This window comes from Labrus bergylta, chromosome 18 (genome assembly GCF_963930695.1).
Source record: "Labrus bergylta chromosome 18, fLabBer1.1, whole genome shotgun sequence".
Classification (NCBI taxonomy): domain Eukaryota; kingdom Metazoa; phylum Chordata; class Actinopteri; order Labriformes; family Labridae; genus Labrus; species Labrus bergylta.
This window is the reverse complement of record NC_089212.1, coordinates 17,990,063-18,005,959: the sequence shown is the minus strand read 5'-3', so window position 1 is coordinate 18,005,959 and position 15,897 is coordinate 17,990,063. Positions and strand designations below refer to the sequence as shown.

Here is a 15,897-nt window from a genome sequence, read left to right as displayed (position 1 = left end):
ACATCTTACAACTGTTTCTTACCAAGGGGAGCAACAAGAAGGCCGGTAACTACGTAGAGAGGAACAACAGCACAGGGCTGGTGCTCTTTGTTGTCTACGTCCTTTGTCAGGACATTTTAAAATCTTTACTGGTGCGGGAATCCCAGTCAGTCAGGCAAAAAAGGAAAGTCATTACGAGTCAAGGGCAATTCAGTCACCATGCCAAAGACTTGTGAGTGTATGTGTGTGGTGGAACAGACCATAAAATACTGAAACATCCAAACACAAGAAAGGAGTCATCATTTTGTTCACACTTCAAAAAGCTTTGACGCAAGAAATATGTTATATGTCATATATCAATTCAACAGGGACAGGTGATTTGTAAGTGGTAAAGTTAAGAAGATCAGGTGATCTGCTCCACGAGGCAGAACACTTCTTCACAATTTTGACCTTTATGAGTTTAAAGACCAGTTTCCAAGACACTGAATCTGGTGCTTTTTCGTCTCGCAAATAAGACGGGCACAAGTGTTGAGCTAAATTGTCTGGCATTGTCTTGACAGACAAACAGCTTAAGGAAGATTGTCTGGCAGAAGAAAATCTCAAACTTCTCCTCCTGTTAAACGGTCTATGGCTTCCTTCCTGCCTCCATGTTTACTACTTAGAAATAAACCACAATAAAAGCACCAGACAAAAAGAGCTGGTCACAACAGCTTCGACGCCCTGCAATTGGCAATTGACTTTTATTTCCTGAAAAATGTTGAGAGCACCTTGACTACTGATTTAATGTCAGCGTCTGTATTTCCTCCATATTCATCCACATTGACTTACATTGAAGTTGTAGAGTAATGAATACACATATTATTGTATTAAGACAGGTAACAATAACGACAGTTGTCCCATTTGATCAAAACTTGTATGTGAAGAGCAGGAGTAGTTATTGAATCAGTTACAATTATTACAAGTGAGGTAAATACACGAAAACATCAAAGAGATCAAGCATTTAAAATTAATTACAATTAAAATACATTAAAATACATGATGTAGTCCGTCAAACTGCTAAAATGTCTTTTTGGAAAGATTACTTTCAGAATGTTTATAAAAAGTTCAAAGTGCAAAATCAGAGTAAAGAGTGAGCTGTCTCTGCCTGTTGTATCTGCAGCAGGAATCCAGATGTGTATCCAGGTGTTCAGATTCACTCCAGATGTTCTGTGTCCTCAGTAAACAGATCAGCCAGGTCGGCTACCGTCAGCACGGCGGCCTCAGAGTGCTTCATGGCTGTGCTGGTGTGACTAGAATAAAAAAAAAGATTAGCAGTTCTTTCAGTGGGCGGAGCTTTGGGTTCAAAGCTTCTATGAGAGAACATTTATTTGTGATCGTCGCTTTATTATTGAGACTTCCCTCCTTGCTCCATCTGATGATCATGATATGCTGGGGTACGTAGGGCTGCACTACAAATCTCAACTCAATCATCTTCTCAATTTGAGCATTCGAAATAAAGATTACAAAATACTTTTTAACCTTTATTTAGCCAGGTAGTTAACCCATTGAGATCGAGATCTCTTTGACAAGGGTGAACTCGGCAGGAGGGCGGCAGTACACGTCATTTACTGCAATAAATATATATTTTTTGTAAACAACCATTGGCTTCTTACTCAAAAAAACATGTCTGTAGAGGAAAATATGAGCTTTTATCGATACTCCAGGAGCTTATGTTGCTGTTAAAATTTGATAGCTTGTGCAGCTTATAAATTACAGCTACCTGGCTAATCCTAGCTTGAGAGCTAGCTAACACTGATACCGTCCATATACTATTTATGGTACGTAGATATGAAAGTAGGCTAGCTTTACCAGTTAACATGATCCAAATATGATCTTTTTGTATTATCAAAATGTGCTGATTCAAGCAAACAACAGACGATGTAACCGTGATGACAAGTGTGACGTTGCCTGATTACATTCAGCTCTGTTTGTCACTTCAGCGGTTTTGAAGATGCCCTTGAGGCGTTCTCTACTAACAGGAGGAACAAGATGGTGACTGCCGGTCACTTAACAGCCGCTGGTGTCATTCAGGACAGCATTTTTCTAAAACGCCACATGGTAGCTTTGAAGTGCAAAATGTGCAATTTACTCCACTCGGTGTTCTCTTACCTTTTCTCTGCTGTCTTTAACATTGCCTGCATTCTCTCTTCAATTGTGGATTTAATGAGGAATCTGTGGACAAATGTTGGCCTGGTGGAAAGAGAGAACAGAAATTCTAAACGATGTAAAAAGTACTTGAGACAGAACACTATTAAATGGATCCACTGTTAGTGTAAATACTGTCAAGATGAAACTTTAACATACATATGACAGCAGTTAGAAAAAGACTCTGTAGCTATAACAGTTTTTCATTGAAGCTAGCAACATATTTAAATGGTAATATTTATAACTTTTACTACATGTAGGTTACAACATGATCCCATTAGTATCATCCGTCTGAACTGTGGGTTTAAATACTGTTACCCACTGACAGGTTTGACTCTCTTCAACCTACTTTGTTTGGCCGATCCGGTGCACTCTGCCTATGGCCTGGAGCTCGTGAGCAGGGTTGAGGATCGGCTCGACTAACAGCACGTGAGTGGCTTCGATGATGTTCAGACCGTTGGAGCCGGTGTGGAGGGGGAGGAGGAGGATGTTGATCGTCTCTTCGTATTTAAAGGAGCTCAGATTCTCCTGCAACATTTGCATCAATGCATTGGTTAAGACATCACCCGAGTAAACGTAGAAAGTTAGTGTGAGCAAATGTCTTTGCAGGAGGGACTATTCCTTAACAGGTTCAACTGCAAAGTGCAAATGTGTTGCAGAGTAAAGATACATAAACAACAACTGTGTCATTACATGATGACGACACTGGCAAGAAGTTTTAAGTGAAATGTCAAACCTGGAATTTGTGAATCCCGTTGATTTGAGAGAACTCCATGTTGTTGTCGAACAAAGCCTTAGCGATGATGTCGAGGACACTCAGCCACTGCGGAGGAGAGAAAACGAAGCAAAGCGGGTCAGAACCAAACTTCCCATCTCAGCAGAATAAATCTCACAGAGCAGGCAGAGTTTACAGTTACCGTGGAGAAGACGAGACACTTTGCCCCGGGGTCAGTCACTTGAATCTTCTTCAGAGTTCTCACCACCGCTTCCACTTTGGTAGAATGACTTCCCTGGCGAAACATGGGAAGAGGAAACATAGGCCTTAGTGTGAATCAATAGAGAAGCACTGGAATAATGTTGTGTTAACTTCACGGGGCATGAAACAAACCATGATGCTCTTATACCTCCTTTTAAAGTCATAAATTACATAAATTGCCATCATAATATTCAAACCATTCAGATGTCAGATAGAATATCACCTTTGAAGCACAATGTAAAGCAACAGAATCATTAAAATATTATAAAATTCAATCATTTCTAACATGAATTCATTATTACAGATGTGGACCCTTATCATCTGAGGATGGTGTGACTGACCTTGACCGGTATTTCCTGGTCCTGACTGGACGACTGTGTGGTGAACACGTAAGAGATCTCTGCATGTGAGGTGGTCTGCCTACAGATGGCACATTTGATGGCCCGCCGTCTCGACCCGACACTGTACTGCTCCACAATGATAGCGATGCACTCGTTACAGAAGCAGTGGCCGCAGGTCAACACTGCCCACTGCGAAAAAAAAACAGAGAATGAGATATGACATTTCTTACATTTTTATTTCGTATATTTTCCGTGGCCTGTAAATAAAAAAAGACTCCCTGAGACCAATTTAAAATGTCAACAAGGCCACTGAAGCATGCTCACCTCCTGTCCAAGTGGCCGGGCACAGATGGGACATGGTTCTGGGTTCAGACCTCCAGTGGATTTGTCCTGAGACTGGAATAAAGGAAGTTTGGAGTGATATCAAACCCAGCATTTTAATACAATGAAAAAAATGTAAGTGCTTTGTCGTTCCTATCAAATGAAGATTACCTTCTCCAGATTTGTGAGGTACAGATACTGGCCCAGCTTCTTTTGGAGTTGAGACTTGGCCACCGCGTGGTCGTTCAGGAGCTTCACTCTGTTCTGCTCCACCTGCAAGCAAAACAAGCCAGGGTCAGAGGTCAGGAATGCAATTAAAATAGTTAAAGCAGATTGTTACAGCCTTGGAAACTCTTTGAGATAATTAGGAGCAAAATCGGCACAACCTGAAACATTTTAAAGAACATAAAGGTTTGAGTCAGCTTATTCATGGCACAAATGACGGTTCTTTGTGATTTAAACTCAAGGGGGTTTAGATTTTAAACCCCCTTGAGGTTTTTTTTTTTGTGATACTGGGCTTACCTAGTCTCCTTTAATAATCAAAGTCCAACATACAAAACAAATTTAGAGTTATTATTTGGCTTTATTTCGACAGGACAGTGGATAGAGTAGAAAATCAGGAGAGAGAGTGGGGAATGACATGCGGGAAAGGAGCCACAGGTCGGACTTGAACCCGAGCCACCTGCTTGAAGGACTATAGCCTCCGTTCATGGGGTGCAACCTAACCGCTAGCCCACAGCGCCCCCACAATAGCAGTTTAATGATCTTTAATTTACCTCATGTGGCTCAATGATGTGCAGCAGTTTGGGCTTCGGCTCGTCTGGCAGTCGCACTCGTAGTCTCTCTGTGGCCATACCGAGCTCATCGATGGCCGACACATGATTCCTCAGCACCATCCAGTACTCATGCAGCACCTGAGCAGGGGCAGAGGTAGCTCTCAATCCAGTCTGATTCTCTCATTCATATCAGAGTTTAAAAAGGGCTTTTCTTTTTACAGCCAAAAACGATCATTAATTGACATTGCTGTAGGTATTCGACTCATCCTCTAACAGTCTAAAGTTGTTTGTAACTCATTTAATCAATAGGATTCATATTTGTATAGAAGTATAAATAAAACAGGATCAAGTTTTCGAATTTTTTTTGTTTGTATTGTGTGCTCTTTGGATCAAAGCTAATGATGTTGTTTCCTATAAATCAGTGCACCTTAATCCATTCTATCATTTGTAATGAGTCCCAAAAATAAAATTATACAACTTTACAAATGTTTGTAATCACAGATGACACACTACGTTTTAATCATGTTTCTAAATAACTGAACCCCAGAACAAACTGCTAAACCTCTTTCAGAGATGTTGTGGAAATAGATTAGGAAATGGATCGGTTGTCGCTCTGACACTGGAAGCGTCATCTATTTTAAACGCCAAAGAGTGTGAGCGTGAGAGTGCATTCGTACCTTGTATTCCTTCTTCCAGTTCTCAAACAGCTCCATGAAAGTGTTGCCCTCCTCCACCAGCTCCGGGTCCATGCGTTTCAACTTGGCAAAGGACAAGATGGCTTTGAGAGTGCGCTCGGTCTCGCTGGCTGCCCACAGACCTCGACTGGTGGTGGGGAGACGGTCGTCAACCAGCCCCTCCTCATCTTCGATCATTTCTTCAAAGATGGCCGTCTGACCCTTAACCCTGTCAGGAAAGTGACCTCATAAATAAACGATTAACTCATCGATTATGAAATTTCAGATAGTCTAACATGTTGCTGTACTTACGTGTGAGAAAACAGCTTGGACTCGTAATCAGTGAAAAGTTCATCAGCCTTGCAAAAAACACAACTGAAATATGAAAAAGGGAATTGTTAGTGATAAACTCAAAATCGAATAAACTGAAAGGCTATGATGAAGAACTTCAAGGTAAAAGAAGGCTGTACATTTTTGCACAAAAGGGAAAAATGCTGATGTCCTACTTATTGAGCGGCAGCCTCATCGGCCTGAGGTGACAGATTGTGGCCTCATCGATCACTTTCTGTGAAGCCGGGCCTTCCAGACTCTTCACAGCATCCTGCACGGTCTTCTGGGACTTCATCAGGTCTTGCATTTGCGATGTGAGCAGGAACTGCAGACCACAGCCGTCACGGAACCTGCAGGACGATCAATGTGTTTGAATCGGCTTCGTGAAAAGGTCAGCTTTTGTTCCGTGTTTAATTAGGGAAACAGTTTACTTGTCTGCCATGGAGAGTTTGTGGGCTTGCTGCTTGTAGCTCGACGTCAGCTCATTCTTGACGCGGGACACCAGATCGTCATCGTTGGAGCTTCGGATCACCTTCTGAATGACATCCAACCACCAGGGGGAGCCCAGCTTGACCTAGAGAAAGAAGGTCAATCATGTTGAGGATTCATTTAAAATGAATCTTTTGATACAGCTAATGTGTAAACAATGAGTGGCCATTTAACAAATGATAAATAGATCTTTATGGGTGTTATATGAAGTTAAAAAGTCAATGGCTCAGTCTTAATTACAATTTTTAAATCAATTAAGAGACAACTTCAGTGTTAACATTTCTACATTCAGACTTTACATAAAAGTTATTGCAGCTATTAAACACTCATTAAGTGATCCAGATAAAAATCTTACGATAGGCTTTTTGTGTTTGGAGTGTAGCAGGTTTGGTAGGTAATTATTAGGACCTGACAATTCATCACATTCTTTAGGAATTCAAGTTTATTAAAATTTCTTTAGTTTTTTAAAATGTATTTTGTGACTTTTAACTTTTTATTATTCTATTTTTTTTAATTTTTTTTTACTTTTATTCGATAGGACAGTGGTAGAGTAGAATATCAGGGAGAGTAAACGGGGAATGACGTGGGATAGGAGCTGCAGGTCGGACTTGAACCCAGGCCACCCGCTTGAAGCATCGTAGCCTCCGTACAACAGGGAACAGCCTAACTGCTAGGCCATCTGCACCGGGGGATTTAAAGTATTGTTACATGATTTAAAATGTTGTTTAAGTGGATAGAAGTGTGAAAGATATAACTTAAATTATTGTGAAGGATTTACATGTAGCTTGGGTTTTTTCCCACTTTGGGAGTCTTAAATGGAAATGCAGGATAATGCCTCATAATTCAAATGGAACCATTAGCATAGCACTCACACATTTTGGTCTATCATTATTGAATAAGCACTCCTTAACAATACAGATCATGTTGTATGTTCCTTTGGTAGATGTTCTATTACAATGTGAAGTACAATGTGCTCCAGAGTTCTCACTTTGCGTTTCAGCTCTTTAATGTTCTGCAGCACCGGTTGGAGCGCCTGGAGGGCGTCTGCTACCTCGGAGTCATATTTGGTCATGTAGTGCTGTCGCAGCTGCTCCGCCTGCAGAGACACGAGGAATTAAAGAAGCGAATTACAGCGGACATTCTGGAAAAATCGGATGTGTTTTCAATACAGATGATTTGATGTTAAGATACCACAGGTTTACTCACCTAAACGAACAAGTGCAAAATATTTCATTTCTAAAAAAAAAAGTTTTCTGAGTGAGAGATATTTTCATGAATTACCTCCTCACCGAGTCGGTCGTCTCTGAGTGTTGGAGGTATCCCAGGGTGCTTTGCGCTCAGAAGTTCCATCAAATTGTGGGTAGCATGAAGCCTCTGTTTTAACAAAATAAAGTTAAAAAAAATATATACAAAGTCTCAAATGAGGTTTTAAAAAAAAAAAATGTAAACCTCTAATTCTACTGATATCTGTTTCCCTTTAACTCCATCAATCATTCTAAAACAGGTCTCTTGTGTGATATTTAAGAAAAGAAACCCTTCATATGTAAATGAGAGTCATATGGAACAGACATGAATGACATGGAGCCGTATACCTGTAAAGAATCTGTTTTCAGTCTGCCTTTGTGCTCCTCTGATGAACGAAGCACTTCTCTGTACATCTCTGTTGCCTCTATAAACTCATCTGCAGGTGACAAAAGACAAGAAGTGGTCATCAGCGACACTCAACACGCCTGTCACAAGATGAGTTCGTGAAGCATGCTATAGAAACCACCACAGTATATTCAGCCACACTATACACATGGACCTGCTGCAACAAAACATCCTGGTCCCAAAAAGTGATGGAGACACAAAGAGGACATCGTTGGCTTGTGTCTTGTTTGAAGTGATTCCCATGGGAAACTGGGAGCAGTATAGAGATGGGGATTTATACCTCTGATGATGTGGATTCCAGCCAGGCCATTGAGTGCACACACCAATTGTCTGTGAGCTTCTTCACACTCCACTCGACATTTCTTCTGCAGGGACTTCAGGAGCTCCTCCATCGTCATGGTGCTGTGGAGGGAGGGAGGCACAACAGACTTAAACCCACTTAACAAATGCTAATTACAGAGAATGGGTCAACTTTAAATAAATACAAATGCACACTGCATAATTAACAAAAGGTAGCTGCAGTCTATCACAGCTACTAATGCTGTGATCCTCTCTTTAGTCTGGCAGGATTGTTAATTAACCTGTGCAGCTGCCTTCTCATAAAGAGCTCTCCTCTCTTACAAGTGCCATGAAAACACATTAATGAGTGTCACTTACCTTTTCTGCAGAGGCAGGAACTCTCCCCTCACAGCTTGGGGATGGCAGCAGGCCTGACGCAGCCTCAGCAGCGGGTACAGGATGGTGTTGACGGTGCGGCGGTCGAGGCTGCCGAGCTTCAGGCTCCAGTCAGAGATCTTCCTGAGTTTGACCAGAGCGTCCTGGGAGCAGACCTCATGCTGACGGTGGTAGAAGTGACCCTCAACGGGAGAGAAGTGTAGCCAGTGAAATTCCTCTGTCTGAGGAGGAATCTGGATCTGTAAAAAAAACAACAACAAAAGAACAGCTAATCAAATACGCCAAAACAACTCGATCTTAAGAGGACTTATCCTAAAATGTAACATTACTTTGTGTTGCTTTTAGCTATTTTGGCCACAAAACATTTAAGAAAAAAAGAAGCGCCCCATAAATACAGAAACTTTTGTTCTCCTACCTGATCGATCACGTCCTTTTTAGCCGATCGCCACAATAACTGAGCAATTACATGGTACAGCGGCTCTGTGTTTCCACGACGATAAGGGCGATAAAGCAACTGGTACCACCAGTATTTTACCCAGTACGGGTCAACTCCCAGGAAAAGTACGAGGCCATAAAGATCTGCAACGAAAACACAAGTTAAGAGGTTATTGTTGTATTAAGCAGATTTTATCACAAACATTCAAATCCCCTCGTTGACCACTACTTTGACCTTTCTTTCAATCATTTCTTATTTATCACTGGGGTTTTATTCATAATTTACTTTTAGTGTCTTTTTTTATGTTTAATTCAAAGTAATTTACTTTCAAGCGGGAGTGATGTACTGTTTTAGTTATATTTCAATTTTTTTTTTTAGAATGATCTATAAAGCAATTGATACAGAAAAAAAGAAAAGAAACTAAAAAAGTAAAAATATTGTAAATTTAGCCCAATCCAGATGTCTCTTTCAAGCTTCGATATTTTCATCCCTGTGACATCTTGCCTTCAATCTGAACGTTGCAGAGGTGTAATGGGTGGAAGAAGTAATCGCCCATCTGTACACTCCTGGAGGTAGTAACAGAGTTACAGTGTTTATATGGAGCTCCCGCTGTACCATACCTTTTCAACGCCGAAACACAATGTGAATCCACAGACTGGGACACCAATATTAGGCCGTCGTATAATCAATATGAATATACAAAGGAGTGATGACCGCTGAGCTTAGTTAGGGCACTTTTGTGAAAAAAAAAAAAAACAGTCTAAAAAAGTCTTTTGATTGAACAAGTTGCTGAAACTAAAATGAAAACAAATGTTTAAAAAAAAAAAGGAGGTTTTGGTGAATGTTGATACCTTTGAGGGCCCAAAAAGAAATCCTCTTATCGTCACTGTTTTACTTGCTAAGGATTGTTTATTGTTTTACCTTCTAAGCCTCTCTGGACAGGAGTACCACTGACGCACCAACGATTAACAGACGCAAGACGTAGAGCCATCTCTGCAGCCTGACGGTGAGAAAGACAAAACTAAGTTTAAAAAGACCATCTGATATAAAAGATTCATACTTCCAATTCAAACTGTGAATATATAAAAATGGTACACGCATCCTGGTCAGGGTCAACACAGTATACAAATGCAGTCACACTGTTTTAATCCAACTATTCAAACTGCAGGCTCTGCTTTCAGGATTTCCTCCCCGCCTCACCTTGGCAGTGGGACATTCCACCATCTGAGCCTCATCCAGACAGATCCTCCACCACTCCACAGCCACCAGAGGGCTGGGTACGGCCATGTAGCGCTTCTGGTTGCGGAAGCGGCGTCCGTCCTTGCTGTTACTGTGGGGAATGTCGACGTAGTTGAGTTCTGAGCGCAGCACGTCGTAGGTGGTGATGACAACATCCTGCTCAGCCAGCATTTGTGGCTGGATGAATCCATGCTTCTTCACACCCTGATAAACCTGAAAATCAAGAAGACGAATCAGAACTATCGGCAAAGAATGGAAATCCTATTTATGCTTTTTTTCTTTGGAAGAAAAATGCCAAAAAGAAAAAAAATATGGAGAGAAGGGAGAAGAGAAGAAGAGGAGAAGGAGAAGGAGAGGAGAGGAGAGGAGAGGAGAAGAGAGGAGAGATTACTATTTATGTAATAAAACAAGCAGCATGGAAACCCTGAGAACAACATCCTTACTATTCAAACTAATGACCGTCTATTTTGGATCGTTGACATGGTCATATGCGCCCTTTCTACCCTTCAGTTAAAAAAAAATCTAACAAAGACTTTAACATCCATCTTCTTGCTCACCAGTACTCGCAGGGAGGAGGACCTGATGTGCCGGTTGATCTCCTCCACCCACTGATGGCAGATGGAGCTGGGGGATATGATGAGGGTGGCACCGGTGGAGACGGGTTTCATGGCGACCAAGCAGTGAGGGCAGTAGAAAGGTGTAGTTTCCAGGCTTTCTTCTTTGTAGTTGACACACTCTGCATGCTGCCACAGCTGGCAGTTCAAACACTGGACGCGAGCCTTGTAGTCGATGATGCCCAGCTCCCCGCAAATACACTCAAAGCGATAGTCCGGGGTGTTGAACGGGAAAACAGACGCTCTCGTCGGGGTTCCACAGGTTTCCTCAAGCCGAGGAGCTTCTCTTGATTCTGCAGGAAGACTTCCCACTCTGGGTATCTTCTTATCTGACTCACTTTTATCCACAGATGTCTGGGAGGCTGTGGTATCCAGCATCCCATCTGACTGATCTGATTTCTCGTTCAGACTTCCATCGCAGTCCTTCTTTGTTTCTGTTTCCTCTGATTCTAGACAGTCAGATGGTGGGGAGAACAGATCTGTTTCGTCCTCTGTAAGAGAGTTCTGCAGCGCTGCTTCTGCCTTTTCCTTTGCTCGCCTCTGAAACATCTTCCTGGGAGTGCTCTCTATGACTTTGGAACTCTTAAAAACATAGAAAATAGGGAAAAAAAGTTAACCAAAAGAACCCCAAACATTTGTATTCATATCTTCAAAAAAAAAAATCATATTTGAAGTTCTTTATTCTTACAGACTTCATTGCTGCTAATGTCTTCTTTGTTTCTTTGTAGTTCTTTCCCAGCTTAAACGACCCTGCCAATCCTCGCCCCTTCACCCGGTCAACCAGGCCTTCGTCGATCAGCTTGGTCAGGGTCTTCTTCATGTGGTTGCGGTTTTTCAAGAGGTCATAACCGTAAGTGGCTCGGATGTAGGTGAAGATGGCGTTGACCGAGGCTCCTTTGCCGGATCTCATCTCCTTGATGGCAGTGAGGAGCATCACGCGCACAGCTGCACGGGAACAGTTCAAAAAGAAAGTCATTAAAAACGGAAGCAGAAACAAAAGCCGAGACGCCTGAGAGGATCGCGAGTGACATACTTGGGTAGGACATTTTGATTTTCGGCTGAGGGTCGGACTTGCGCCGGATAACTTGGTTTCTTTCGAGGGGTGGAGGAGGGACGAAATAATTTACAGATTTTCCCTGCAAGAAGAAAAAAAACCCACAATTTTACTTTTTAGTGTCTCGTTTCCTTCAATACAAGGCATCTTAAAGCAACAGGGCTGTAGACTAATGATAGAAATATTCCCTTTACAGCAAAGAAATAACTACAACATAACATGTGAGGTGGAGAGAAAGAGAGCGAGAGGGAGAGAAGGGAGGAGAAAAGGTGATATTCTGTATTTCAACTGGAGCTGCAGACTGATGCTCTACCTCAGGCAGGGTGAGGGCCTCCTGCTCCACATCCTGTCGGGTGTGAAATAGGATGAGAGCCAAAACTTCAACCGTCTTGCCCAGCCCCATTTCATCAGCCAAGATCCCACCAGGCCACTCCACACCCGCCAGGGGAAATTCTCGGATTAGACTACATCAAAATACAAACTTTTAGAGTCAGTTAAGCTCATACAAATATATATACATAACACACATACTGTGTATATATAACATAACGTCCTTCTTACCTCTACTTATATCTGTCATGTATATCTGTAAGTTGTGGCTTTATAGCTCCAGGTAGTGAGGAACAAGCTTTTAATACAGAAAATGTGTTTTCCTTACCTCCCAGTAAAAGGGTTGTAGAATAACTTCTTTCCACACAGAGTGATCAACTCCCTCCAGAGGAAATGCATCGTTTGTTCTGCAAAAGGAATGGTAAACATTTAAGTGTTGCTATAGTCACAATTCTTTTGTTTCCCCTCTCCTCCCAGGCATTGAGACTGTGTTCCTTAATATCAGCACAGCTCTGTTGTATGTGCATCACTTGTAGTTGACTATCTCGACACATGTGTATACCCTTCAGTCAAATGTGCAGCATTTACGCAGCAAATTGGTTGAGCACCGTACAGTTTATAATCAGACAAGAAGTTGAAACCTTTAGGTGTAGAGTTTCTGAATTTCTCTCTCCGCAGCATCCAGTTGACGGCCTGGCTCTGGTACCGTCTGAGAACAGGAATAAGAGCTTTGTGCTGGACGTCGTAGGTCACCTCCCGGCTCTCTCTCTGATGCAGATGCCTGACGTAATCGTAGAGCTCCTCGACATTTTGCCTCTCCAGGTCGGTGTCACATTCTTCCTCGTTGTTCTCTACAACTTCTGTGTGAAAACACAGCAGAGAAATCCATGGTGGTGTATTACTATTAGAATCATAAGCTGGATTTTATTTTAAACTTTATGTAGGCCAAGGTATCTGAGAACATGAATGACACAATACATTGAAAATGAGGACTAAACACTTACCAGGAATGATGAAGTCGTAGAAATACTCCATTAACTTCTGCATAAGCTGGTTCGCTTTCTTCACCCGAGCATTTCCCTCGCTGAGGAACTCTGGCTTCCCGAGTCCGGTCTCCAGTAAGTAAATCCCGACCTGCAACATGCAGACACACAACAGTTGTTGGAGGAAGTGCATTTTCCCTGTGACATTATGAACCCAGGACTATGACAGTGATTTACGCTGCTTGGGACAAAATCAGAAAGGATAGAGTAATCAGTGAAATAACCTTTGTTGTAATGTTTGGTGGTCTGAAGGCATTGAGGGATGTTCAGTCAATTTATTGTAATAACCACTGCATGATGACAATATCTTGTACACCACCTTCATACCTTGACAGAGTCCTCCTTCTCCTGATGACAGAGCTGCACCACCCTCCTCTTCTGCATCCAGTCCAGATCCTCCAGCGGGATCACATTAAGGCCGCACTCTGCCGTGCAAGTGTCCTCGTCAGGTGTCCACTGCAGTCCCGAGCTGTCATCACTACTGCAGTAACTCAGGCACAGCTGGTCACCCATCCTGTGCAGGACGAACGCTCTCTCCTCACAGTCAGCCGGGATCCAAGCCGGGCAGATGCTGAACTCCCCGATGAGCGCCTTCCAGACGTGACCAAGCTTCACAGCTGGCTCCACCGCGAGAGACAGGGAGGTGGAGGTGAAGGTGCTGTCTAAAGATGTGGCGGGGAGTTCCTCTGTGTGCTGGACGGAGCTGCTGCAGGCAGCTTCTGGGACGTCCTCTGCAGTCGAGAAAAAGGAGCTGCCTGGAGTTGGTTCAGCAGAAATAGCAGAGCAGCTTGGTGTCTCGCCATTTTCCTGGATCACCTCGCCCTTGCGGTCGTCCAGCATGTTCCAGTTCAACCTTTTCTTGCCTTCCTCGTCCACCCTCACGGGAGGGGCACGCTTTCTGCGGCTACTCATGGTTCAACTCTACACAGAAGGCAAAGAGAAGTTCATTTAGATCCGAATGCATCAGTCACTGCGCACAGGAAATATATAGTATACTATGAACAATTATGTCTAAAATGGAATTTCTATTTCATCATTTATTTTATTTAAATCCTCGGAAAATCGAGAGAGAACCCTCATTTGCAATGTCGGCCGAGGTACAGACAACAACAGAGAAGAGGCGGAAACAAATAAATTCACCAGAGAGGGTGTAACAACAAGAGAATGAGCAAAAATAAAACTGGAAGTTCATAAAATGCCATGACTGGCAGAGTGTAATGCTAGTAATGCTTAGTTAAATCCTGGTTGTATATATTCACATTCTTATTTTTTTATATTTTTTAGTACTTACTTACTTTGTATTTAATATTACATGATGTTTAGATTTGCTAACACTGTGTTTTTTTTTTTACTCATATTGTGTGTTGGATAACCTGCTGCTGTAACGCCACAATTTCCCAGTTTGGGATCAATAAAGTTATTTGAATCTATTCTAATGAGGCTACCCTCATTAAAATAAAGCAGAGTTGAAGAATAAGTAGGTTAAAAGCGCTTTATAAATAAATAAATAAATAAATAGAAAGGTAAAGTTGTTGATCGCCCCTTATTGTTGGATTTTAGTTCATATGTATGATAATGAAAATGCACAACATATTTAGTCTTTGCACTCTTGTGACCAGTTCATATCAATCCTGCAACATTTTTCCAAAAACAATCAGAGATAAAGTTGACCACAGAGACTTGTCAGTGTTGTCTGTTGTTCTATGCTGCAACATGTCTAACTTAAGGTTGTCATTTTGAATGGCACATGACCCACAGGAGCTGCCTGTGTGTACTAAGAGCCTGTCACACACTGTGGCAGAGAACTTCTGGAAGCCAACAGGCTAATAAGAGTATTTTGTCCTGAACAGAGCTACTATTGTTCAAATTAAATTGATCACAGTCTGGATTATAAGTGCAGCATGTAGCACGTTGAATGTAAGACAGCATGCATCTGTTACTAAACGAGTTCCCTCCCCTCGATTCAAGTTGAAGTGGATGGAAACAGGGAAGCAGGGCTGCAAAGCTCTGAACACTGTTACACAATGAAAACACTTCCAGGCTGTGCGGCTGCGTGTCGTATCGTCAGACTTGATGACAAACGGGTTGAAGAACAAGCACAGTGAACACATACCTGTCTGGTTTCTATCGCTGCATCAGGAGTCGACTCAGATACTTGAGGCCGAAAAGGCATCAAAACACACAAAAACACACTTCATTTACCGACTCTAATGTTGCTGTTCGCCATTTTTAAATGCAGGAAGTGACGTAAAAGGGAGGAGGGTGGGGGGGGGACGTTTCAACTCCTTCGAATAATTTGCCAATTACTATTTTTTTAATACAAAACAACATATATAATATATACACAACATTTAATATTATAAATAAATATATCTGTAATGTTTTTTTTATCTGAGCAAAATGTGTTTACCTTAACTTACGTTTAATTAAATTAATATTTTATTGCAATGTAAACAAGGCTTATGTGGGCTATTTTCTCGTCTAGCCGCTTTATTATTATTATTATTATTATTTTTAAATAATTCACTTACAACAGTGTTTTTGTTGTTATTTTGTAACAGAGTTTTATTTAAAATGTATTTCGCATGCGCAGTACCTGGTATGGCCACAAGATGGCAGCAGAGGTCGATCTTCCCTTGGTCTGCAACGACGAAAACGCAAGAGCCTCACATCTGTCACTGACTATAGCACGACGAAGCAGGACTGTTTCTGTGAAGTTTGACCAGTCCGTCTATAGTTTTAACGAGGAGATTGAAAAACCTTCAGCGTGACATAGATATGCTTAA

The 15,897-nt window shown here is 41.9% G+C and overlaps 1 protein-coding gene across 1 annotated transcript; it reads right to left on the bottom strand.

Annotated features, from left to right (window-relative positions):
• Positions 1–690: 690 nt before the first annotated feature.
• shprh (SNF2 histone linker PHD RING helicase) lies at positions 691–15,363 on the bottom strand. Its single transcript, XM_065966561.1, has 30 exons — positions 15,225–15,363; positions 13,439–14,032; positions 13,073–13,202; positions 12,710–12,928; positions 12,397–12,475; positions 12,052–12,202; positions 11,718–11,820; positions 11,373–11,629; positions 10,628–11,266; positions 10,032–10,283; positions 9,753–9,831; positions 8,811–8,974; positions 8,378–8,634; positions 8,001–8,122; positions 7,663–7,751; positions 7,352–7,444; positions 7,059–7,166; positions 6,013–6,155; positions 5,758–5,931; positions 5,564–5,626; positions 5,255–5,480; positions 4,578–4,715; positions 3,973–4,074; positions 3,805–3,876; positions 3,481–3,669; positions 3,081–3,173; positions 2,900–2,986; positions 2,513–2,691; positions 2,128–2,208; positions 691–1,268 (listed from the first exon to the last, which is right to left on the bottom strand). The coding sequence occupies exons 2-30, from the start codon at positions 14,021–14,023 to the stop codon at positions 1,172–1,174; spliced, it is 4,971 nt and encodes a 1,656-aa protein (XP_065822633.1). The 5' UTR covers positions 14,024–14,032; positions 15,225–15,363; the 3' UTR covers positions 691–1,171.
• Between the last annotated feature and the right edge of the window lie 534 nt (positions 15,364–15,897).